General features: G+C 35.4%; 1 protein-coding gene across 3 annotated transcripts in view; it reads right to left on the bottom strand.

Moving 5' to 3' along the window:
* The window catches only part of LOC145686561 (uncharacterized), an 81,756-nt gene extending 58,507 nt beyond the window's left edge, over positions 1 to 23,249 (bottom strand). Inside the window, exons 1-2 of one of the 3 annotated variants that reach the window (XM_081760002.1) lie at positions 22,819 to 23,133; positions 3,182 to 3,300 (exon numbers count right to left, since the gene is read on the bottom strand). In XM_081760002.1, coding sequence (XP_081616128.1) covers positions 3,182 to 3,300; positions 22,819 to 22,830 — 131 coding nt within the window. In that variant the 5' untranslated portion in view covers positions 22,831 to 23,133. Of the gene's footprint in view, positions 1 to 3,181; positions 3,301 to 22,818 lie in introns of all 3 variants that reach the window. The other 2 variants (XM_081760001.1, XM_081760000.1) reach the window with 2 other exon arrangements.
* Between the last annotated feature and the right edge of the window lie 4,130 nt (positions 23,250 to 27,379).

Here is a 27,379-nt window from a genome sequence, read left to right on the forward strand (position 1 = left end):
TTTCTGGTAGCTTTGTGTAGAATACATTCATTTACCGCAGTCATCCAAGCTAACCTATCGTGTGAGAGAATAACAATTAAGATCAAATCAATAAAATTTAAATTGTGATTTTCCAAAATTTTCTTGTATTCATTTCTCTACAAATATCACACTCAAGTTAGTATTCTAGTGTCCTACAATTAATATATGAATTGAAAGGGCATAAAAAATCTAGCCCAGAATAATTTAAGTTTACCGTACCACCTAGAACATCCGAATCAAACATGACGAAAAAGTTAATTGCTAGTAACGTTCTACTATATAGGCTGCGGCTCTTTTGTATATTCTAACTTGATAGCGGATGGGAAATGTAGGAACTTATTCATTTAGTTATTTTGTTCTAAGTGCTTGATTTTACACTTTAGATTTTAAGGCATGTAATTTTGTAATATTTAAAACCTTAAACTCACCGCTACCCTCTCATGAGGTGAAACTTAAGTAAGTGGACAGTCTTGTTCCTACGCCTTTCTTGACAAAATCTGAAATGACGCAAATGCGTCAAATGGGCTTTGTATTGGGCAAACCTCGTGTTCGTGGGTTTTCTTGAGGTTCTCCAGTTCCCTTTAACTTTCTTCTTTTCACTATTTCGTACAAGTAAATAAAAATAACTCAAATATATATATATATATATATATATATATATATATATATATATATATATGCAGTGGCGTATTTAGGGGGGGCTTAAGCCCCCCGAAATCTTACTTACTATAGTAAAGTACCGGTATATGAAGTATCTTGCATAATTTTCACATTTTCAGGCAAAGCCCCCCCCGAAAGTTAGCAAAGCCCCTCCCGAAACAAAATCGTAAATACGCCACTGTATATATATAAATTATATAGCTTTACGGCATAAAAGCAGTAGTTTTCGGCATGTTTAATAAGAATATCTGATAAAATATGAAACATTCCTTTCTCATACAATACTTTTATGTAAAACTAATACGTAAGTAAACCATAATTAGCTAGTTAGGTTAATTTGAGATTAATTTGACTTCATGGTGGTCAAGTCTAGGAGGCTCAGGTGGGCAGGTCATATAGCCAGAATGAAACAAAGTAGGAACGCTTTCAAACTTTTAACTGGAAATCCAATCGGAAAACAAATGAAGAGTTCAATTCCAAAAGAGCCTAAGTCAAAACGTAAGCTTTTCAGGAGATGACATTTTGTGTGCGTTTCCATCTTTCTATTTCCGTAAAAGAAAAGTAATCTACGCAAAAAAAATTGTAATTGCCTACGTTTCGTAAGATAACGGTGAAATTATCATCTATAGCAAGACTTTTATAAGTGCTTGTAGCCATGAGTCAGAAAATAACTTCAGAGAATGCTGTTTACTCAAGACATTTTGGACAACAACGCAGTTTTCTTTTGCCTACAATTAATTTGATTTAAGTAGTTTTGGCATGAAAGCCTGTTCAATATACGAAGATACTGAAATGAAACTTAATAGGATCAATATCTCAAAATTGACAAAACTTGACTTAGGCTCTTTTGGAATCCACCCCTTCAAATATTAGAAAGACTTAAACACAAATGGAAAGACAATGTTAAGATAGATCTAAAAGAACTAGGGATACAAAGTAGAAACTGGATTTCTCAGGCTAAGGGAAAAAGTTAGTGCAGAGCTTTTGTGAACGCGGCAATCGAACCTCCGGGTTCCATAGGTCATAGAGTTAGTTAACTAATTTGACTTTCAGCATTGAGTATTTTAAGTATGTAAAATATAGGCATGAACAATCGTAAGATTACGCACGTACTATCACTGGAGGTCAAACCAAAATCCATGTCTCCAAAAATGAAATAAAAAAATAAAAAAGTTAATTTAGCTAGCTACTAGCAGCTCTGAAATAAATAATAAATTACACGGCCATTTGCATATTACGCTCTTTTCAAATATGCTTTATAGTTATCCAAGAAAATATTAATCCTGTTCAATCCTTTTGATATTTCTAAGATAGATCAAACATGTGAGGTATTTCTAAGATAGATTAACTTGTGAGGTATTCTAAGCGATATTCAAAATTTGTCTTTTCTTCTCTACGTCGATAACCTGCGTCCTATTTCTGGGCTATAGGAACTGTATTCATAGAAACAGATATTTTTTTGTACGATGTAATTTACTGAAGAAAATCTTTTGTTCTTATAAGGATGATTATCATAATTCTCACTGACTTATACGCAAATATACATATTATTTTCAAATAAACTAGCTTACAATATGATCTGAAAAATCTAAATGTTCAACACCACAGAAAGAAAATAACGTGATCTAAGTACGTAATTGCTACCCAAAGCCCCCCCTCCTCTTGTCTGTTGTTAGGAATACTGTACAAGCAGGGAAGGAATGTAAGGTCTGAATTCTTAAAATTTCAACTATAAGTCGTTCAGAGTGCATCTCAGTTTTCGGAAGAATGTCCTTATTTATTCCCTTTTGTAAGTCTAAAAAATAAATAAAAATTGTACCTGTTGGAAATATTTTCCTCAATACGGTCCAGATTATGACCATTCGAAATATCAACGAGAGATTATATCAGTTGTGACTCTAGCAGTTTTCAACATTGATTCTAACTTTCTCCGTAGCATGCTATACCCCCTTGTGATCGAGTTGTATAGCATCTAAGTTCAACTTTATTTATTTATTTATTTATTTTACAATGCCAATTGTCATGAAGAGTTTCTGAGATCTAGATTTCTCAAGTTCTCAGCCCCCTGTCCCAAAGATTTAAAAAATGCACTTTTGGTTTGGAAATATAAAAATAGTGGACTGTGTAGATTCGTTATACGAGAACTGTAATTAGGAGCGCCCATTTCTTAGGGACCATGACTCGTCTCCTCAAACTTATTCTATTAATATGTCCCCCACTAAATTTACTTAACAGTTGTTACCTTCTATTTTACCTTCGAAGGTATACATTTATTACATGTTTTACTTGTTTGAATTTCACAGCTTTTATACTGATGTTTTCTAATTGCTATTTAGTTTAATTATTTCAGTTTTCTCTACCATCTACTCCCTGAAGTTACAGTGACCTATTTAGCGTCATGAACTTCTTTTTCGAACCCTTGCTGTAACTTCACCAGCTCAATAAAAGAAAAAAGTGGAAAATAAAATAAATAATGTAATTAATAATTTTGTAAACGTACTTGTAGCTTGCTACATCATCTGCTTCTTTGGCCTTCGGTTCATCCATTAATGTACTTAATGGACCTCCTCCAGATGGCACTGCTGTCGCTAGTGCTATGAGGAAAGATATTAACACAATCTGTGAAACAAGAAAAGAAAACAATATAATTAGGGAAATTTAGGATAATAGGTGAAAATTCAATGTGAATAATAATAATAATTTAGTAAGAATATTTATTAAAATTATTTCTTAAAATTAAGACGTTTGTATAATAACCAAGAATTATTCATTGATCATTCGATCGCCCAGGCCATATAATTATTTTTGAAAAGCTCTTTGTGAGAAACCGTAAAATTTTAAGACCTACAGTTAAAGAATTTGGTTCATCAAAGGTCCTTTAAATACCTAGTTGTCAACGATGTCTGCCCAGAAGAATAAAATGATTAACTACTTGATAGATCAATGTCAATCTTGGGCAGACTTTAGAATATTTTTCTTATTAGATAAGTATCAACGACTAATAAAAGCATCACATTATTCTTATTGGTTTAGTATCAATAACTGATAAAAGCATCAGATTATTCTTATTAGTTGAGTATCAATGACTGATAAAAGCTTCAAATTATTCTTATTAGTTGAGTATCAATGACTGATAACACCATTAGGTAATTCTTATTAGTTGAGTATCAATGACTGTTAAAAGCGTCAGACTATTCTTGTTAGTTGAGTTTCAATTACTAATAAAAGCGTCAGCTTAAGGTTATTAGTTGAGTATCAATGATTAATAAAAGCGTCAGACTATTCTTGTTAGTTGAGTTTCAATGACTAATAAAACCGTCAGATTGTTCTTATTAGTTGAGTATCAATGACTAATAAAAGCGTCAGATTATTCTTATTAGTTGAGTATCAATGACTGTTAAAAGCGTCAGACTATTCTTGTTAGTTGAGTTTCAATGACTAATTAAAGCGTCAGATATTTTGATTAAAATATCGAATACTAATAAAAACAGTGTTATGTATGGCACGAATATGGAATAATTTAGTTTGTTTTGAAAGGAAACCGAGACAATTGGCGTTTTGAAAGATTTTTCAAGGACAGATTATGTAAATTCGGAACTGTTCCAGCTAAACTAGGACGTCTGCAACCCCTAAACATATGATACATTCAGAAATCTCCTTTGATAATATCAAGGATGTGTATCGTGACTCCAAACTAAAACAGAGCCGCTGTGACTCAGTGGTAGAGCGTTCACATCTGGTGCATGGAGTCCTTGGTTCGATCCCAGCTCATGCCAAGTGAACTTTGTGGTGGTCAAACATCGTGTGCGTGGGTTTTCTCGGGGTTCTCCCGTTTCCTCCCACTTTCTTCATTCCATCATTTACTTCATTTTTCATAATCATTGTCTCCTTTAGCATAGCCAGCATAATCGTAGGAAGCGAATCTTAAAGACTTCATTTCAGTTCATTTTCCAAACTAAAACGATAGTCACAAAGCTGCAATTTATACATAATAGTAGTCACACAACTTGAAACACAATTTTATTAGGTAAAAGAGCCGGGTGAAATACTTACCATCTCCCTAAATAGTAATAGGCCTAAAGCGCAAGACATGAAGAAGTAATATTCTTGTAAAAATTAATCTATCCTTACGGAAACGGAAAATTCTGTTGGGTAGCCATTAAGTTCAAACTCACGGTGTTCAGTCCAATCACTATAAATGTACAAATGGAAAAGCTCACTTGGATTTTGTTTCAGAGATAGGCATCATCATAATGCTAATCAGTGTAAGCAGGGCAGTATTACACATTTTTGCCGTTTCATGTATAACCAACGTTTGCCGGTAAAATTTCATTTAACTGGTGTATGAGAAAAAGTCGGAACAACAGAACTATTTAAGTGTATCTTACAATACAACGATATATTATTATTGTTATAATGGTATTATCAATCTGTACCTGTTTTTATCGACATGATCAGAGGCGCAATAATTGAACAGATATACATCTAAAAGAGAAAAGAAGTAAATAATAGGTTGTCATGGAAGAAATGGTTGTTGATATATAATGTATGTATGGACAGAAGAATAAACAAGTGTATCTAGGCACGATACTTACAATAAAAGGGACAAAAAGGAGTAATTATGGTCAGTAATTGTTAGTTAGTACGTTTAATATCTTAGCTTATTGATCTCTGATCTAGAGTTACTGCATATTTATGAATTAGGGCTAAAACGAGAATAAACATTTTATCGTTTTAACAAAACAAAAGCAAATTCTTATATGTATAAAAGTATATATTTCAAAATGTTACTGTGGTATTCAGAGCTATTTTATAAAGTCTTAATTTATTCAAATTATACAGTATGAAAACTTTCACGTTGGACTGGAAGCTTCTAAATTTATATTCAAAAGGAAGGGAAAAACAGAAAGAAAAAAATGTGTCTCTCTTCAGACTTTGTGTGTGTGAAGAGTACTGCCATCTGTTAAGCACAAGGGGAAGTATTTTCCTAATCTTTTACATTTTTCCAAGGAAGAGAGAGAAGAAAGCGAATGTTTGCAGTATCGTATAATTTCCATGTCAACCACCCAGAATAGTTGTTGGTTCGGAGGATTGAAAAACACACCTTTTATATTCTGTTAGACGGTCATTCAAGGTCGCTGACTTTTTAATGAAAAATTCCACTCACATCAAGTTTACATAGCGGACATCTTTCAAACAAAAAGCGCATCTTCAACTGTTTGTTCGTAGTTTCCGCATAGTGCAGAACAGCTAATTTGAATAATGTAGCAGTCATCGTGCATAATATTCTAATTATCATACGTACGTCTACTTAGAATAGCTTTCTCGTGGTTATAAGCTTGAGTACTCTTACGAAGTCTGTAGAAAAAGAGAGAAAGGAAAATTTAGAATGATTTAGCTTTTTTGCGCGAAGAATATGGAATGAAAATAAATGTTAGAAAGACAAAAGTCATGGTAATTGGAACGAAGGGATCGGTGTCAAATATAGAACTAGAAGGGGAGAAAATAGAACAGGTGACTAGTTTTCGATACTTAGATAGTATTATTAGTGACGATATGAAATGTGAACGTGAAATAAAAGCAAGGATAGGAATGGCGAAAGAAGCCTTTCAGGTTTTGGACTAGTTTAGATGTGTACACGGGACACTTTCTGCAACCAATGAATGATACTATTCTCATCATAACAATAGGTATCTAGACAATCACATCCACTACTAAACCTAAGTTTCTACAAGTAAGTTTTGGCGGGAAGAAATTAAGAAATACCGGTCAAAGTAGCCCCGGGGTTGGGGCTACTTTGACATCTTATGTATTTGCTGGATAAGGTCAAAGTTACTCAACGTATGGAGTTATTTTGACATGGAATTTATGTAAAGTGTATAAAACACTGTTTTGCTCATGTGTAAAGTACGGTATGCTGTATACTTGATAAGCACGAAATCTTTATTTTGTTGTGGTACATCATTATACACCACTATACAAGTTTTTCTAAAGCTTTACTTTTAACATCTTTTACTTTGAACACACACGGTGCTTTACCTTACATTGTTACTTTATTTTTTACTCTACTTTATTTTTTTTACTTTATTTTAACATAATTACATATGTATCGGTATGTTATCTTTACATGTAACAATGGAAAGAAAAACCTTAGTCGTCAACACCACAGTCGTAACAAGCATGTTGAGGATTTTTTGATCCACCATTACAACACCCGTACACCCATTTTTTGCACAGGACACATTGAATCCACTCTCTATATCGTCAGAGTGCGAATTAGATTATTCATTTTTTGGGAGAATAAACAGTGGTGGATCTAGAAGTCCTTATATTATATATTGGGGGACAGGAAGGATATTGAGAGAGGGTAGAAATACAATGGGAGAAATCCCTCATCCCCTCCGGCAATTCGCACCGTGGACACCATATCAGCCTTTATCTATGAAAGTATATGCAACAATTCTCACAGGAAGCACGAATTGCTCCCTGTCAAGGTAGCCCCACTCTATGTCAAAGTAACCCTAAATGTCGAAGTAGCCCCGTTTTACGGTACTATTTTGTGGGACCTTTAACAAAGAGTTGAGAAAAAGACTCATACAATGCTTCGTGTGGAGTCTTGTGCTCTGTGGGTCAGAAACCTGGACATTACGCAAACATGATAAAAAAAAACGACTGGGCGCTTTCGAAATGTGGATGTGGAGAAAAATGGAGAAAATTAGCTAGGTTGAGTGAAAAACGAATGAAACGATGTTAGAAATGGTGGGGGAGAAAAAAGAACAATTTTAGATAGGGTCTATTATTAAGAAGAGGAAGAGAAAGTGGCTGGGACATTATCTAAAAAGGAACTGTTTCATGAGCGACGTACTAGAGGGTGTGGCGGCAGGAAAGAGAGGAAGAGGACGAAGGAGAATACATTATAAAAGGACAATATCAAAACAGAGAAATCGTACTTAAAGACGAAGAGGTTAGCGAAAGACCGTGGAGCATAGAAGCTTCTCAGTTGCGACAAGTGACCTTCCAATAATGGCAAAATACCGTACTTATGATGATAATAGCTTTTTTTTGTATCCTCTCTAAAATTGCACTAAATCGGAAAAACTTTGTCCACCATTTGGTCATTATTGTTATTCTATCACACTTTTGCAAACATGGTGGATCAGCGGTAGCATATAGACCTTTTCTGCGAGGGGTCCTTGGTTCGATGCCAGACCATGAGTATTTGTGGTGATTACCATCGTGTTCGTGTTTTTTCTCGAGGTTCATCGTATCCCCTTACATTCTCATTCCCCTAATGATTCACTTTTAGTAATAAGTCATTGAGTACTGTACAAGACGTGAGACTAATTAATTAAAGATTTTATATTGAACTTTCCTTAAAACTTTCGTTTACTGCTTGTCTTCTTTCTTTGAATGGATATAGTCCTTATCAGAGGTGTCTATAAGCGAGTTTTAGGACACAGGCTCATGAGAATATTTTGAAGGAACACAATTTTTCATTGAAAATGCTACAATTAAATTGGAGAATGTTAAATTTTGGGGGAAGGAGAAGGGTTTATTGAAATTGTAGATTTGACGAGCACAATGTTAGATTTAAGGGAAATGGTAGATTTAGGATTAAGGAAGGATAAATCTGTAGGGAGAATGATAAATTGTGGGTTGAAGAATAGTAAATGTGTAAGGAGAATGGTAAATTATGAGTTATAGGATGGTAAATCTGTAGGTAGAATGGTAAATTTTGGGTTGAAGAATGGTAAATCTGTAGGGAGAATGATAAATTGTGGGTTGAAGAATAGTAAATGTGTAAGGAGAATGGTAAATTATGGGTTATAGGATGGTAAATCTGTAGGTAGAATGGTAAATTTTGGGTTGAAGAATGGTAAATCTGTAGGGAGAATGATAAATTATGGAATCCTTATATTTACCAGATACTTTTTGCATTTGCCATGGTAAACTGTGTCGATATTTGTATAATCCACCTGAAAAATGCCATTATCACTATACATGATTATTTGAGTATATGGAGGTTCAATGAGGTTTTTATTTCAAAATTTGAAAGTATTATTAATTTCATAAATTAGGGTAATTAGGGTGAAGTGCGTTACAGATTTGATTAATAAAATACACGAACTAAATAGCGAAGTAACATTAATATTGACGTGTGCAAGTGAATAATGAAGTGTTAGTTATTCAGTTCTTGAATATGCTGTGTTCCTAACTTCCAGTGCACGTATTACTCGGCGGATTAATGGAAGAAATCTTCCTGTGATATAGCTATCACTCTCTGTGATAAATATACATTGGGTTGCCTACGAGAAAAGAGTTAAGACTGTCTCGTCTCGGAAAATGTATGTTTCTATTGGAAAAAGTGTCTCGGAAAATTTTATCTGGTCGCGTCTCTTGCGTAACCTTAATAATGAATGTAAACTATTGTTTGGGACGCATATCAGGTAGTCTAAAACATATTGAGCCTTTTGGACACGAAATGGCGTTAGTGTCTCGAATCTCAGGGTATATGAGTCACAGCGGGGGTCTCATTTGACGTCATTTGACAGCTGACAGTTGAAGGTAGTGAACATGCAAAAAGTGTTGGATCTCTCGTTATCAAACGGAAGGCATTGCACCGTGAAGATGAGTGTGAACATTCCAAGAAACTGCGCTACATTTTAAAACTTTATTTCGATAAATGCGTAAATGTTGCGCAGGACCGTGAAGAAATTTATGTTGTTTGTGGTCAAGATATGTTATCAAAAAGATCAGCTAAAAGATGGTTCAGTTGCTTTCGTTTTGGAAATTTAGATGTCCAAGTCGGTCCTCGCAGCGGGTTACCAATCACAGCAAAAATGGATGTATTTTGGCAAAAGTCGAGCAAGACTGTCATGTAAGCAGTCGTGACATCCTAATGGCCTAAACATCCATCATCAAACGTGATATACCATTTGGAGAAAAACAGTTACAAAATGAAGCTCGACGTTTGAGTGCTACATGTGATCTACCTCAAAAACATTTACCCGATCAATTTTTTATCCGCCGATCCTCGAGCCACTTCTAAAGCGATTGATGACGAGTGATGAAAAGTGGATAACCTACGGCAACAATGTGTGAAAAGATTGTGGTCCAAGCGAGGAAAAGCTCTACGGTCTATGGCGAAGTCAACACTAACTGATACCCAGTAAGGTTATGTTGTGCATTTGATGACATTAGAAAGGGATCATGTATAGCAAACTGCTGCTGTCGGGTAGAGCGATAGATTCGGAACCTATACTGTTGACAACTAGAGCGTGTACATAACAATTCAATAGAAGCGTCCGCAACTGGTCAGCAGAAAGCGTGTCGTATAATACATTGATAACGCCATACCGCATACACGTTTAACGACTCCATAAATATTGAGATAACTTGTCTGGGAGGTTTTAATGCATCCACCGTATAGCTCAGATCTGGCAGTCAGACTGTCATTTGTTTCGGTCTCTGCAAAGTCCTTTGAATGATGTTACGTTAGTTTCGAAAGAAGCCTATTAAAACCAAGTGTCACAACATGTTGATCAGAAACCACAGGAAATTTATAGTCACAGGATTGTGGCATTGCCGAAAACATTCAGAAAGTAATCAAACAAAATGTTTCATAATATTTACAATCAGTGGCGTATTTAAGGGGAGACTTCCGCGCTTAAGCCCCTTCGAAATTTTATTTACTATATTAAAGTAAATCAAATACCTTGTAGAATTTTCACATTTCCAGGAATAAAGTTAGCAACCCCCGAAACAAAATCGTAAATACGCCACTGTTTACAATTCACAATAAATGTATTCTCAATTTTGGCCTAAAAGGCTCAATACTTTATTAGTGAATCTGGTATATACGAATCTATAATACATACCGTTAAAATATATTATGTTTATTGTGCTACACTTGTTCCCTATAATAGTTTCAGTAAAAAATTTAGTTAAAGAAAGCCATAGGATTACATATTCAATTTGGTTTGAGATGTTACGTGAGATCTATTCGCAAGGAATCCTGAAGCTGAAATATTACGACACAATTATAGGTATGCAAGGTTGCTCGAAATTTGTAAATTTGATATTTATGATAAACCGTCGAAAAAGAACAAGTATTTCAACACAATTGGTTAATTACAGGAAAGTCCTGTGTTCGAACGAATTATGGTCATGGAACAAAAGTGGAATTCTTTTGGCTCCCATTAGAGGCCATGTTGGTGTGCCTGCGAGAAAATTACTCTTCCGTCATTTAGTGTTCAATTCAAGGGTTAATAATTATTAAATATATATTTAGGTAATAATCTCTGTTTAGTAAGTTTTTTTATACTTAACTTGATACAATTCTAGTACTAGTCAGGGATAGCTACAAACTCCGTGAGCCCAGGTAATTTAGACAGAATATAATATTTATAATCTTAGCGGATGTTATTGATATATTGAATCTCGTTTTCTCGCACTTTTGAAATGATGAATAGAAATGCAGATTGAGAATACAAAGCCTTCTGTTCAAAACATACACGGCTCTATGGAGAGTAGTTCTGGCGCATGATTAGAGCCATACTAAAGAGTTCGACTAACATGTTTCCTGCAGTAGTCCTTTAGTATAACGTTAATCATACGTCAAAAACGACTCTGCATAAGGCCCATAATGTTTATGGAACTCGATTATGTGAGGTGAAAAACAAGTGTATTACAAGTGAACATACCAACAGCATTAACAAGTGTGGATACATTTAGGAGAGTAGACAGGAAGTCATTCTATGTTTTTTTTTTTTTTAAAGAGGTTGAAGTTTTTACATATTAAAAACAAACTAAAGTCTTCTTTTAGACTAGGAAACTCACCATACACCCGTACATTCTTCACAAATACACATACATGCATATTATTATTATTAGATATAAAATTCCAATTGATATTAGAATTCCAAACTATGCTATGCATAAGTATCGGAAGTCCTTCATGACGGCTTGTCTGTCTATCTGTACTCAGATATGAAAGCAAAACCGGTTGGAGATATTAAGCGATTTTTGTTTATTTGGCATTCGATTCAGCGTCACAAGAATAGGTTTCATTTCACGCGTCATCCTGATATTCAAAACCGGAAGTGATTGAAAATAGCCATTTTGGTTTCAATGCTTTTCGCTGTAAAACAAAAGCAGTAATAAACAGCTACAAGTGGTATTTTGGAATCGAGTAAACAACTCAAGGAGAAATATCGTTCCATCTGCAACACACTGCCGAAACCGGAAGTGATTGAAATTTACTGTTCTTCTGATTTCAATTAAGATTTACATAGGGAAGAAAAGATGTCGAAAAGAGGTTTCTTGTGATAGATTTAGAATCTCAGGAATACATTTAATATCCTGGACTACCTTATATTCAAACCGGAAGTGGCAGAAATCAACAATTTCCGGTTTCAATGTCTCTTGCCATAGAGCAGAAACTGTAATAGATAAGGAAAAGCGTTTGTTTGCAATCAGTTATGCGTCTCAAGAGAACATACTATCACGAGTCCATAGAGCAAAAATGATGAGGGATATATATATATAAATGTTTTTTAACAGAAATTCACCGTTCGAAGGTTTGTTTTGACTTTTAATCTATCGGTGGATACCGGAAGCGGTGGAAATCTACATTTATCTGATTACAACACTGATTGCATAATGGTAAAACGGAAATAGTTAGCGACAACCAGATTTTTTTATATGGATTCAGTACCAAGAATATACCCTATATTTCGTCTCTGATTTTATTCTTTTTATTACAAACATAAATATAGATACCAATTACAGCTTTCAATTTTAGTGTAAGTCCCATAGAGTAAAAACAGTAAGATATACCAATTAATGGAGTTTTGATATGGATTCACCGTCCGAGGAATAAAATCTATTTTGGGTCTCACTACTCTATCTCAACCAGGGTTATAGATTTACTGCTTCAAGTTTAAGTATTTTAATTTACATAGTTTTGAAGGTTATTGTAGTTTCACACTGTGGAACGAAGCTGACTTGTTCTAATTATTTCAACGCGTTCACATGGTTTATTTATTTCCCCTAAATTTCTCATTCACATTCTATTATAAATATTCTTAATTTGCCCTAAGTATTAAAAAATTCCATATAATAGATAAGTCTCGTTTGAGGGGGCCAAAAAGTCGTTTGTGGGAAGACTAATCCCTCATTTGGCCTTACTTACTTATCTGAATTTATTAGAATACTATTCAATTGTAATGTAAGATTAGCTTGTAATGGCCCTAACGAAAGTTTGTGCATGTTTTCCTCACTTTCGTTTTTATGGCATAAGAATAATTTTGCAGGCATATTATTTCTGGGTTGGTTGGTTGGGTTTGATTTTATCATCCCTTTCAGTAGCGAGGCTATATGAGTCATGAACCTACAACTTAGCGTAGGATCCAAACCATATGAGCTCCCGCCAGGAATCAAACCACGGCCTCCGCGCCAAAGATTCGTACGCTAATCCTATAGTTATGAGGGCACTGAATATTATTTATCACAAATAAGTATTTATAATAAATCTGTACTCAGTTGGTGAGTAGACGTCACGAACAGTAAAAGAACTTTAAATTTTGAACAATTGTTTCTGGTAACGCTCCTTAAATTTACGTTTTTGAAATGGAGAATATGGACATGCAAAAAAAAAAAAAAAAAAAAAAAAAAAAAAAAAAAAACACGAAATGAAATTTAAATTATTGTATCAACTTTTCATCTTCCGATCCCATATTCTTAATCTGTGAAAGAAAGACTAGTGCCTAAGTGTGTAATTTATACAAGCAACATACCAGTAAGGTAAAGGGTAGTGAAGAAAGGTGATAACAAGTACGAATATTAGGTACGATATAATCCTTGTAAAGTAAAGCAAGCTTAAACTGATCCTAAAGTATACACTAACCTTTTATTATGGCACTAACATCATGATTAACGACCTGTAGCCCAAAATTGTGAACTGTTATTAACTAAACTCTTAGGGCCTTATTCAGAGTCGTTCTGACGCGTGATTAGTGCCATACTAAAGAGTTCGACTAACATAAGTTTCCTGCAGTACTCATGCCTTTAGTATGACGCTAATCATACGTCAAAATGACTCTGCATAAGGCCTTTAATTTTTGTTCTCGCCTCCTTTAAGATACGCATACTAATCAAAGTGAAATGATAAAAAAAGAAAAGAAAGTTCAAGGTGGGTGATAATTATATTGAAAAGTTCATTTGAAACTGTTCAGTTATTTCCTGTGATTCGATTTTTTAAAATAATTTCTTTGACTGGTGAAAGTAGCTTGATTTCAACTGGGCATACCACTTCTACATCTACCTTTGGTTATTTTTGTGAAGCGCGTTTCCGACGGATTAAAAACAAAACGTTAAATTTAGCGCTGCTAAGTGTAGAAATTTGTAATTATTGCCGAAGTAGATTATGGGTGGTTGTCCATCAACTGTCGAAAATACAAACAGGGTAGAAGCAAAGCAGGTACAAATGTATTTTCCTACGTTAAATAATACAAGTTCCTCGCCGTATGTTCTATGTTACCGGAGGTAGTTGCAGCATTCATGCAACCATGAAAGTAATTTGATCTCTTTCTTTCACTTTTTTTAATGCGATTTTTTTAGAAATGTATCAATATTCTCTTTTGCTGAAAAGCAATGTTTCGCATTTGCTTAAACACTACTCTAAATTCATTCTTTTAAGTTAAAAAAGTAGACGGTTGCACAATCATGGAAGAGTTTAAGGTAATAGCCGCCTCTGGTATCAGTGATGATTTCAGAGGTTGCCCAAGGGACGTAAAATTTCCCCGTAACTAAGTAATCCCCCGGGTTATTTGTCCGATGAAACTCAACCTTTGTTACCAGCATTTCCGCAATACTATGTTCAAGCTAGTTTATTCAAAATCCGTCCCGAGGGAAAAAAAATCTTTTGAAATCATCATTGCCTATTAGATTCATTCAGTGGCGGATCCAGAAGGTAAAAAATGGGGGGAGCCGGGGAGCCAGAACATAGACAAAGATATATCGTGAATATACTATATATATATATATATATATATATATATATATAATAGCTTAAATAATCTTTGTCACTCAAAAAACTAGGGGGGGGGGGAGTGCTAGGCCCGGCCCGTCCTACATCCACCATTCGATTCATTGCTTCACAAGCTCGTAGTCAAGGAAACATTTGTGCAATAAATAGAAGAGAAAGGAATGGGAAAACTTTAAGACAAATCACTGATATGTTGTTGTTCAGCAAATATTCAAGATTGACTGGATTCCAATCAGAATCCTTTTTATATTGATATGGCTTTTGTCTCTCTCACGGAAAAACAAAAGATACGACCGAAAACAATTATACAATATTAGGTTAACCATCCAGATAGAAAATCGTCTGTTTTTACACTTGGGTATGTTCATTTGTTTCATAAATGTTGCGAACAGATGACATACCATAATGTTGTGCGTAGATTACCAATAATTACTACTTGTGGGTACAAACTGAAAAACTTCTTTCTCTAGGAAAACTTAAATTGTTAAAATATGTCTGGAAACATATATTTACAAGATCGAAAATTGTAAGTTCTCTTGTATAATTGTATTTGAGAAGTACAATGTTTTTACACTGGTGGCATCAAGAGGAGTTTTTATGAAATATCACTGTTCAAATTAGAGTTCAATTTATGTTACTGTTGGAAATTTTGCGGAACCGTAATGTCTTCATAGACCAACGATTCGAATGGCGAAGCGTTTTCCTGTTTATATTCTCAAGTGTTTGATTTTATTAGTGTGTTCCTCAAATTCATTTAAATTTTCTTCGTAAAAATAAATTTTGTTATGCAAAATTTTAATACGAAAAACTCCAATTCAATTTAAGCAATATAAAACACCTTATTTAAACCAAATTCATTTTGAAAAGTAAAGCAATTAAGAAAGAGACATTTGACTTGACTTGAATACGTAAAATCACATCTCATTAAAATCCCGGTTCGTTAAAAAAAAAAAAAAAAACCAATTTACCGAAAAAATAAAGAAGCAGTGCACACTAAGCACTGCTAAAGTTTCTTTTTTAGGTATCCTCAAAGATATGCAGCACCAATGGAATCAGCAAACAACCACATGTTTACCACATAAGACAGAACATTCAAAAACAGGTAGGCCTATAGGACTTCATTGTTTCAAGGAGAACCATATTTATATCAGAACAATTTGTCTGTATACAGAGTCTTAATGAACACTGCGGCATAAATTCAGGAAGGGATTTTTATATGAAATGAAAGGGGTGGAAAAGCTCCGGCCTCGTATCCAGGGGATCTAGGGGGGCGGACCCCCTAAAGATTTGCTGGCCCCCTAAAATTTTCACGGTAGGCTTGCAAATGAACTATAATATGGTGATGATCTATAATAATGGTTGGATCGGGCCCCCTATAACTTCAGCCGCCCCACCTACATTTTTGGGCTGACTACAGGCCTGGGAAGCTCTAATAAACGTTGATTAGGAAAAAAAAAAAGAAGAAAACTTTTCCTTTTTCAAAGTTGTATGCCGCCGAAAATGCGAAACATCATGTTTTTAGAACTTTCCGGCTTGAAAATTATTGGACCTATCTGATGATACATTACAAGTAATAGATATTGGAAACGTAATACCAGAAAATTATTAATATTGAATTATAAGAACACAATGAGGAATTATAGGTTTAATCGACGAGGTTCAATTCCAAAATGAAAAAAAAAAAAATAAAATATTTGAGTTTTACGTCCCACGTTTTTGCCGGCTAGGCTAAAGGAGACGGTGATGATGAGGAATGAATGAAATGGTGGAATGAAGAAAGTGGGAAGAAATGGGAGAACCCCGAGGAAACCCACGCACACGGTGTTTGTCCACCACAAAGTTCACTTGGCGGGAGCAGGGTTTGAACGTTCAGTTCCATTACACAACACTAATCCAGGCAATATGAATGTAAGTATTTTCCATAAGTAGAAGCTTTGATTTGTATAAAATTAAATAGGAACAAACTATTTACTGAGCAAAACAATATATTCACATTAAAACAATATATTCACATTAAAACAATATATTCACATACATATGACAGTTTCACCAACTAACACTTTGGCTTCATCAGATAGAGATAGTGTCTGCAGGGGCGTCATTTAGGGAGGGCAGGAGGGGACAATTGTCCCCCTCAAGAGTTTGGGAAATACATATATTTCAATCGATTGTATACTAATACAAAACGTGAAAGTCTTTTGTCGGTGGTGCTCTTGCTCCCCTCAATCAAAGTCTGAAATGATGCTACTGAGTGTCTGATGAAGTCAAAGTGTTAGTTGGCGAAACTGTCACACGTATGTAGTGTTTTAACGTGAATGTATTGTTTTGCTCAGCAAACAGCTTATTTGTATTGAATGTAAACAATCAAGACAATGTTCCTCGCATTACACAATTGCTAATGTAACTGGGATCAATTCAGCGGTATTAGAACAAATAATAACCTACGTTCCAAACAATGTTCAGTAGTCTACATTGTATTACTTATAATTCATATGTGATTTGTAAGATCCCCTTTCCTCCTAATTAATTCATAGAAGACTAGCTGAACCTGCGCTGTTTATTCAGCGTATCATTCTGTCATGACCATCAATCTCCTTCCCACTGTACATGTCTCCTTACTCACACAAGTAAAGGATAGGATATTCACAAAGGAAGTGAATCGCAATGTACAGTATGGATGTTGGAGTGACTTTGTAGCAAATTTGTAGAAGTAACACGGTATCAAGTGGAAATATATTTTTCTAATAAATCCATATTCCGTCCGAGTACGCCTCATTGCGTCTCTTGAGGCCTTTGAAGTTGCCACCATGCAATATATTTTGCCATTTAGATTAAAGCAAAGCGCCTGCAATGTCCTTTAACTCACCATACGTAACTTCTCTACTGGTTGCCTAACGCCATAGTTTCGGCATGCAAGAATGTTAATCTAACGAGCTCAAAACGTTGAATAGATCAATAACGACACGGTTTTTGAATATTTGAATGAAAACTGGACAATGTACACAAAATTTGGAATGGACCAGCGGAAACGGCACGATTCTAACACTTGTGGTTTTCGAGATCTCATTGTCGAAAGGATTGGGGACCAACATATAAAGCTAGTAGCATTTTAATATGTAGATACTTCTGCATTAAGAAGTTAAACAAACTAATCATACCTTAATTTTTCATATACACAATCAGAATTTTCTTCTTCTTTTGGTATTGTATAAATTTAAATAGCACTTTCCGCCCTTCCAACTAATCATTTCCCTACAACACTATCGTAATTGGTTCAAGGAATTACACAGGAACTACTATGTGCTTTATTTAAATATCCATTTTCACAATCTTTCGGTAATGTGATAATGAATTGTATAGAGTAAGATGGGTACAGACATATGCTTTTAAGTACTAATGGATTTCTCGTTGCATGGATATCAGAGGATTCTAAAACATGTAGAGCGCATATTAGTTTGTGTGTAATTCTTTGAATAACTTGTGATGGATCCCATGATTTTCAAACCAAGGTATTTTAATACTGACGTTTCACATTTCCAGTGGTTTATGACTCTGAAAGCAGGCGATTCCAAACCCTGGTTTATCGTACTCTTTTCTTTCATTTGGTATAAAGAAATTTTCTTCTAAATTCATTAACACCCTGTATATCAGATCCACATCAGTATATAGTTTGATTCTTCAACCGAAGTGCAGTTCGTATATAAAGGATGCCGTATGGTGACATGTGCCATAAATGAGTCATCGTACAAGGAATCTTACGGCAAACACCTTGATAACTAACTGGCCAACCAGAAACCTCATTTGAGACAATTGACAGCCGCTTGTCAACTGCACATGGAGTCTTAGCTGCCACAGTTCCAAACGGCCGTTTCCGTACCATGGTTCCCATTATCAGTTTCCTTATTCTTACAGTGCTGGAAATTGGTATAAAGGCAGAGGGAAATTTTAAAATAGGAGGAGGCAAGAATGCCGAGGATGGATGTAGGTGATATATTTACAAAGTAATATTGTATACTGTACAAAATCAAAGGCATATCGTTTGCTAATACGTCACTGGCACACGTAATTGACACAAAAAGAGAAATGAGACGATCGTCGGGTGGAAATTGGTATAAAGGCACCCATGGTTACTTGTCGATTGGCACCCTCTACACGTTCAGCACTACCCCTGATACGCCTTTGAAAATCAGCTGACACAGTGCGATAAGAGATGCGAAGAGATTGTTGTCGAATGAGGAACAAGCATGTGTCTGTGCGTACAAGGACATGGGCCTGTCAAATCGGCAAATTGCAAAAAGGTTAAATCGTTCAAGTTGTGTAGTTGATAATTACGTTCGGTTGGGTGCACAATATGGAAAAAATGGGAAGTATGGTAGAACGAAAAAACTCTCGGAGTCCACGAAACGATTAATTGTGCGAAAGGCAAGGGCCGGAAATATGTCATCTTCCCAAATTGTTGCTGCTTCCAAGTTACCTGTCACATCCAGAAGAGTGCGTCAAATTTTGAATCAGGATCCACATCTTACACTCAAGAAACGTAAGTGTAAACCACCCTTAAGTGTGATGCACAAGCAGGCGCGACTCCAGTTTGCGCAAACACATATGTCGTGGACATCCGAATGGAATCACGTTGTGTTTAGTGATGAGAAGAAGTTCAATTTAGATGGTCCGGATGGTTTTCAATACTATTGGCATGACCTTAGGGAAAAAGAGCAAGTGCAAATGAGCAGAAATTTTAGTGGAGGAAGTGTTATGATTTGGGCAGCGTTTTGTGTTAAAGGTACAACCAACATTGCACGGCTAAACACCAAGATGAATTCATCGACGTACACAGAGATGTTAGAAATAGAATTGCTGCGGATGTATGAGGAGTTGGACGATCAAAACCTGATTTTCCAGCAGGACAACGCTGCTATCCACAGGGAAGCAGCAACTCTACAGTGGTTTCAAGACGAAGGCATTAAGGTAATGGAGTGACCAGCGAGAAACCCTGATCTTAACCCGACAGAAAACCTATGGGGCATCCTTGCGCGCAATGTTTATCGCAATGGACGGCAATTTGGTCCATTGCTGAGTTGAAAAACGCGATACGAGAAGAGTGGTCAGCGATTCCACAGCAACAACTCATAAAAACAATGCCGAAGCGCATATTCCAGCTCATTCAGAAGAAGGGAGGGACAATCAAGTTCTGAACACTTATTTTCCATTCTACACGTTAAATTATACTTTCATTTTTGTCAAAGACACTGGGTGCCTTTATACTAATTTCTACCCGAAAATCGTCTAATTTATCATTTTGTGTATATTACACGTGCCAGTGACGTATTAGCAAACGATATGCCTTTGATTTTGTACAGTATACAATGTTACTTTGTAAATAGATCACCTTTATCCATCCTCGGCATTTTTGTCTTCTTCTATTTTCAAATGTCTCTCTGCCTTTATACCAATTTCCAGCACTGTACATTGCCTGACATTTACTTCATATTAACTATAGTACTGGGAAGAGAAAACAGACATAGTGGATGTTAAGATATTGCAAGCTCGGAAATGAGGTCAAAAGAGGGATGGAGGGAGGAAGAGATACTGTTGTAAAATTCAGCATGGGAACTTCAAGGACATTTGCCGAACTGCACTCCTATTGAGTGAACACACTATACATACCCTCTATACAGACGCAGATTGAAAGGGCTCCAACCCTCCCTTCATGTTTGAATTTACACTAGATAAAATAACATGAATGGTACTTGATGGGAACATTTTGAGGAATCGATTGCTAGTAAAATTTAGAAACCCTTTCTCCAAACGATATATCGATTCCCTGTAGGAGTTCATGTGGTGCGAATACCATGTTAAACTGTAGGTCCACGTCTCATATAACCTCGCTGCTAAAAGGGTCGATAAACTCTAACGATATATTATATAATCTATACTGCTAGTTAAATTGTTGGATGACGTCCACTGCTGGAGTAAGTTTGATATTTTTAATTTAAAGCCCTACAAACAAAATTTATCGTTGTCAGAATGTTACTCAAATATTAATCAGCTGGGCAATGTGCCTCTAGGTATACCGAGCTGATACAAAACGGCGCACGTTGATTACACCACATGATAAACATATTGGTACAAAGAAAAAATATTGAACAGCAAGAAATTCTTAAGTTATGAGGCGTGCAATGTGTTGGTTTTTCTAGATTTTTTTTTTAGAGCATCTTTCAAATTAACTCGCCATTTTAAGTCGAATCAAAATGTCCCACCTGGAAAACCCTAACCGATGATCAAAATTCATTCCTATGTCATTCTTGAATGAAACATTCTTGAACAAAACACTATCATGATGCAACCCTCTTATAGCTATAAGGCACAGCTAACAATGAATTCTACACTTATAAATTTCTTACTTCTTACCGTTAAATTGATACACAATATTGGGTATTTGAGAAATATGCTAGCACTTTTTTAGAGACAATTTTCCTTAAAAATCTGGAAATCGATTCTTTGGAAGCCGTGATTGTTAAACGAAGTCCCAATGATCTCATATTAGTTCGATCTTTCTTTATTATTATTTTTAGTATACTGCTCCATTTTAACTAGCTTCTAACTACCCTCTGTATTTTGTAGCTCTTAGGAAATAAAAAAAAAGTATCGGTGTTTATTGAATGTATTGGAATGAAGCCTCAAAATCAGTAGTGACAAAATGGAGTGGGTGAGGACTGTGAAAAAAGAATCTCTTCGCAGTTGAATGCTTCAACATAAAGAGTTCACATAAAAAAAAAATCCATAATTAATAAACTTCGTGAGATTAAGGATACTTTCTAACCTTAAGTTCACCTATTAATTACTACAAAATACATGCAAATTACATAAAATTAATGTGATTAATTTGCACACGTTTGACAATAGTGTCGCTTATTAAATGCCCACTAATTAGTGGAGGGAAGTTACTCCAAATTACTATGGGTATTTATTCCCTTTCTGGCAGGATTTCACACCCTGATTGAAACCATGGAAGTTTCTTTGTGTATATGAGTAACCTATTATATGGTTAGCAGAAACACTTTTCTGGTAGGAGCTCTTGTGGCTTCTACACTGTAAGTTCTCACCTCATATAATCTGGTGTTCGATCCCAGCTCACGCCAATAGAGCTTTGTGGTGGACAAACACCGTGTGTGGGGGGCTTTATCAGGGTTCTCCCGTTTCCTCCAACTTTCTTCATTTCACTTGCATTCATTTCTCATTATCACCATCTCCTTTAGCCTAGCCGGCATAAACGTGGAACGTAAAACTTAAAGATTTCATTACACTTCATATTATCTTGATACTAAAAAAGGGGTTAATCTCAAATATCAACCAAATAGGTAACGATGTGGAAACCATATTAGATAAATTAATATTTAATTTCACGTACTACAATTATATCCTTGAGGGTAAAGAAGATGGATGATAAGGAAGGAAACGGAAGAACCTCAAGAAAGCTAAAGGGGAGAATGTCCATCACAAATTGACATGGCCAATTATCGAAGCAAGGACTCCTTGTATCATAGGTGAGTACCGTAGTACAGAGTCACTATATTTGAATAATAGTAATAATAATATTAACAGCAATATACGTGAACCAACTGGAATGTAATTTTCTGTTTCAGAAAAACATGATATGTTCTCTAGGCTCCCAAATAATTCACAGGACAAAATCTAGTGGCTTTATTCTACAGGAAATTTTGTAATTTTGTTAAAATCTAGTTGCGTTAAATTAGAACAATAGTATACCACTATTATTGAAGGGTTACCGCATAAAAGAACACCTACGTTAAAAGAAAGAAAATAATACTGAGGAAGTATTAGATGTATCGCTACTATTCCCTCCCACTACTTCAATGTCAAGTATTCAAAAACGAAGGCCGATCAAAAAAGGAGAGGGGAAGTCCCACACAGAATAGACGGAAGGAAGAAGGGAGTAGGAAAGAAAGTAAGGACATGCCAATAGAAGACAATCAACCATTTTTTTAAAACCAATACAGAGTACAAAAGCAAAGCAAAGTAAAGTACCAAAAATTAAACAATATGGACAAGAAACAACAATATGCACTCACCTTACGTAGCATGTTCGTTTTCTGCACTGCACGAACGAATGATCTAGTAAAGGTTGTGGCACATCTTAAAACCAGTTCTTCTGCCTCTGAAAAATGTCCAAATAGAAATTCTTCTCTCCCTTTTATTTTTTAAAACTTTTTTTGTATATGATCTTGAAGATTTTTTTTTCTTTTCGTAAGACTTATTTCCTTGTAGTGTGTGTATGTATAGCTGTGTTTGGCTCTCTTGTTCTTCTTAAGTATTGCAGGAGCACCTCCTACGGGTTGGTGAAGGGGGAGGAATACTTCGGAGAAGACACTTCATCAGTGCTAACATCCGTACATATTCTTCACATTAGGTCATTGACCTTCTATGGCATGCAGGTTTGCTTACTTCTACCTCTTCGCCCCGTTCCCTTTTAGACTCATCTTCGTTCCATTGGTCTCCACAAGCAGACCCACGATACTTGCCAAGTTATAGAGTTGTTTATCCTTTTTATTTTGTTTTTGTTTGGTTTCTGTACTCCTTCTTATTGCAAGTTGTTGTTATTGCTGTTATTACAGTGAAATGTACGAACAGCAAGAAGCTTAAGCAACTTCCGCTACCGAATCCTGGTTGCTAATGGTGTTTTCTAGTAGCCTCCCTCAACGACTAGACCAAAATTCTAGTCTATCATGGTTGAGTTCATTTTGAGTTTAACGTCCCTTTCAGCAGCGAGCCTATATGGGACCTGGATTTACTGATTAACGTGGAATCCAAACCACGTGAGCTTGGAATCGATCTCGGGTCTCCCACGCCAAAGGCGCTACGCTAACCGCTTAGCCAAGAAGGAGCTCTGGTCTATTATGGTCTTGATCTATCAAAGAACAGATGAGTGCTATTCACTGACAATAATTACATCATAGTCTATTTTGTCGGGGTAATATACATACATATTTAAGAATATTTTGCATAACGCGTTGGAAGGAAAGTCCACATAATGAAAAAGCGCGTTTTTCGAGGTCTATTTAAAATAGATTTAAATTGAATTTTGACTTCACAATAATTTACAATACGAAACAAGTTTAAAAATGCAAAAAAATTATTTATTTTAATAAACTTAATATACTAAACCCCTTTAAACTTAATACAGTAAACCCTCTCCATGCTGTAAGCGTCGGTAGACCACCGATGGGCAACTAGCGACATCTTATCAAAAATTGGCATCCCCGCAGCGGTGGCCCCCATTCCGTTTTGAAAATTATACCACCAGCGGCAGAGACACGACGGAACGCCAATGAACCACAAAATTACTTCCCCGAAATATTAAATCGCCTATATGCGTGATTTGTTTACATTAAGGTGAGTCCAAAAATCAGTTTGAAAAAAGTTATTTAAAAAAGCATCACAAGCTGACTTTAAAATGGAAATAGTAGATGGCCAATAAAAATATCTTTTCTCACTAAGGTAATATCTTGATATGACTCCAGAAACAACACAGGTAATTTTTCAGAAGCCGAGAGATCGATTTAGAACTAAATCAAGATGAAAAGATCTAATAGAAAATACTTAAGCCGTCTGTCTACTTTTGGTTAAGATTGTATAAAGTATAAAGTTAAAATCAACAAAAGTCTCAGTTTCCTAGGTTATGTCACTATGATTCTAGAAATAACATTAATTCATTTCTTAGGAGTGGACAACAAAATTTAACAATAAAATAGTGCATAGGATACTCAAACATCTTAAGTTGATCAAAACAGAAAGCTACAACCGAGAAATAGTTTTATATCTAAGGTAATGTCTCGACATGATGCTCGAAATAACAGTAAGTCGTTCCAAGGAACTAACAGATCAATTTAGACCGAAGTTACAAGAAAGCAGTCGATAATATACTAAAGTCGTGGACGAAGTGAAAAGTTAAGGTGGATCACTAGGTGTTCCCAGTGCTATGCTAAATGCTGCTTAAATAGTGTGGCGTTGACAGATAGTGTCGAGTGTTTACTTATGCCAGATAATAAAGGAAGTAATCATGGAATTCTGCTTGGATACTGACTGGAGAAATTAGTTTTCGACTCTTACCGTAATTCCGCTTCTCGAACTGCTAGAATCCAGGAATTTTCTTATTGTGACTACTACAGTAAACGTACAAATTTGGCAACATTGGCCTTCTGCGCAATTTTCGTCTCAAAATCGGTTTCCTTAAATGTAAATTAATATTTAAATAAAATGTGAAACATAACACGAAAAAGGTCAAACAATATATCTATTTCATAATAAGATCGTTACTTTAAAATACTTTACATATACAAATAAACATTGCGTAAAACTGAGCACTTCTAGTAAGATCTTACAGCAAGTGCCATCTTGTGTGCTCATTGTAAAACGAATCAAATATTTTCTTTTATTTTTTACATTTATCGATATGAAGAGACACAACCAAATGAATCAGTGTCTTATGCTGTAGCTGAAACATTACTCTATCTTATAGTATAATATCTATAATATGTAACGTTCCATTGCGCAGTAGTTAAGGCAATGAGCTAAAATATGTACTGACTTCCGGGTGGTGATCCACCGACGATAGACGAGACCTCATAACTATGCGTACCCACAAGTGGTAGAGATAAAAACAAACTTTCAATCTATTCTTGAGATAGACAGGTCGAAGGACAGAGGTGTTCTATAAGACAATCACCAATAACTTCCACTTTGAGGCCCATTACATGAGATAAAATAAGGGTTAACTGCTGTATCGCCGGACAAATTTTAGGAAATTTACCGGGTCAATTGGAGCATATATTTAAGTTTGTGAGGGAGAATGAGTGAAAGTCAGGTAGTGGGAATAGTAAAAGTAAGAAAATGGTTCTATTTTTTGGTAGGTTTTGATGTGGAGGCGGATAGTCTATTTCGTGGAGAGGTACCGTAGGCCTACACTTGTTTTACTATACGGATGCATAGATTGTAAAAGGGGCAAGTCTTTAATTTGCCCATTTCATGTCGAGAACAGAACCCAACCAACCCCTGCGGGGCTTCTAACCCGTTCTTACTACTACTACTACTACTACTACTACTACTACTACTACTACTACTTATATTATGGATCCGTAATCTAACATAACGTAATGTAATCCAACCAAATATAACCGAATGCAGTGCATTTTGGTACTTTTCTCGATTTTCAAATTGGTCCGGCGATCCAACAGTAATGCCGAAACTAAATAGAAATACATACGAAGATATGACAAAGTACTCGTTATAAAATTTTCAAGAAATAGAAACGTGATTTTTTTTTGGGGGGGTGGGGTTGTCTTGCATCTTTTCTATAATGTAAAGATTTCTATTGCAGCAACTATATACAAATTCAAGGTTCCTTGCTCTCTTATACCATATACCATTGTATGTTTCTAAACATGAATGTAAGATGCTGCAATGAAGATTGAAGTGAGTTACAATTTGACATGCTCCTCTAAGCGCAAAATTACGAGTTAACCTACATTTACCATACAACATGATTATTTTCCTTTATTGTTTCAATGTACCCTTGAGAATGAGAGAGGTCAGTATTAAATTACAGTTCTTTGATTTAGTTTTTCTTTGCATGATAATAACAGAGAAGACTTTGCGAAAAAAAAGTACATATAAACATCTAAATACCTTCCTAGTTAAACACTCATTCCTATGTTACGGTGATAATGTGCGTTATATACCCAAAGATGAAAATTATTAACTTCTTGTAAGAGGAACTTTCTAGTTACAGTTGTAATAAAGAAGTTTTTATAGAAGGTCAAAGGATAATGGATATAACCGGACAGTTCATTATATGAACTAATGGAACTACTGATGTTAGAAGGGAAAGAACTAGAGATTAATGGAGTCTCAACTTACAAGGGAATTATTATCTTTTTATTCTTTTCTTCTCGTTTCTTTTCTTTTTTGCTTATTTTGGTATTACTAGTTTTACCCCTAATGTTACATTACTTTTCTACTTGGTTTATTCAAGTATTAGCAGATCTTATTGAAGCGAACGTTATCGAAACTTCCACTGTTTGACTTAATTTTCATTTGTGTGTCTGTCCATATGTCCAATAATGCTTGTAAAACGCATTTTGATGAAACTTGCTATGTGCCTTCCTACCATTTCCAAAAGTAACCCTATCGTTTGGGGTTGCAATTCATTCTTTGACTCCTTTTCGTAAACCCCTGTGTTTGGCTTTAAAATCAGTGAAAAACGATTGTGGATTTATCCCCTAATGTTGCACGGATTTCTCCTTCCGTTCACAATCATTTCCACTACTTGAATTTAAAATCAATCGAGAATCTAGTATGCTTCCCCCATAGGGTAAACAAATATATATGTTCTATTATAACTTTAGTAAACAGTATTTAATTTTGACACAATATGACAGATTATAGGGGAGAGTTGCATGTTGCATAAGTTCAACATGCCGTAAACGTCGGTGTACCACCGATGGGCAACTAGCGACATCTCGCCAAAAATTAGCGGCCCCGCAGCGACGATCCACGGTGGCCCCTCTTCCGTTTTGAAAATTATACCACCAGTGGCCCACCAGAGGCAGAGATGCGACAAAACGCCAATGAAGC

Source organism: Thermobia domestica, chromosome 5 (assembly GCF_964235325.1).
Source record: "Thermobia domestica chromosome 5, izTheDome1.hap1.1, whole genome shotgun sequence".
Lineage (NCBI taxonomy): Eukaryota > Metazoa > Arthropoda > Insecta > Zygentoma > Lepismatidae > Thermobia > Thermobia domestica.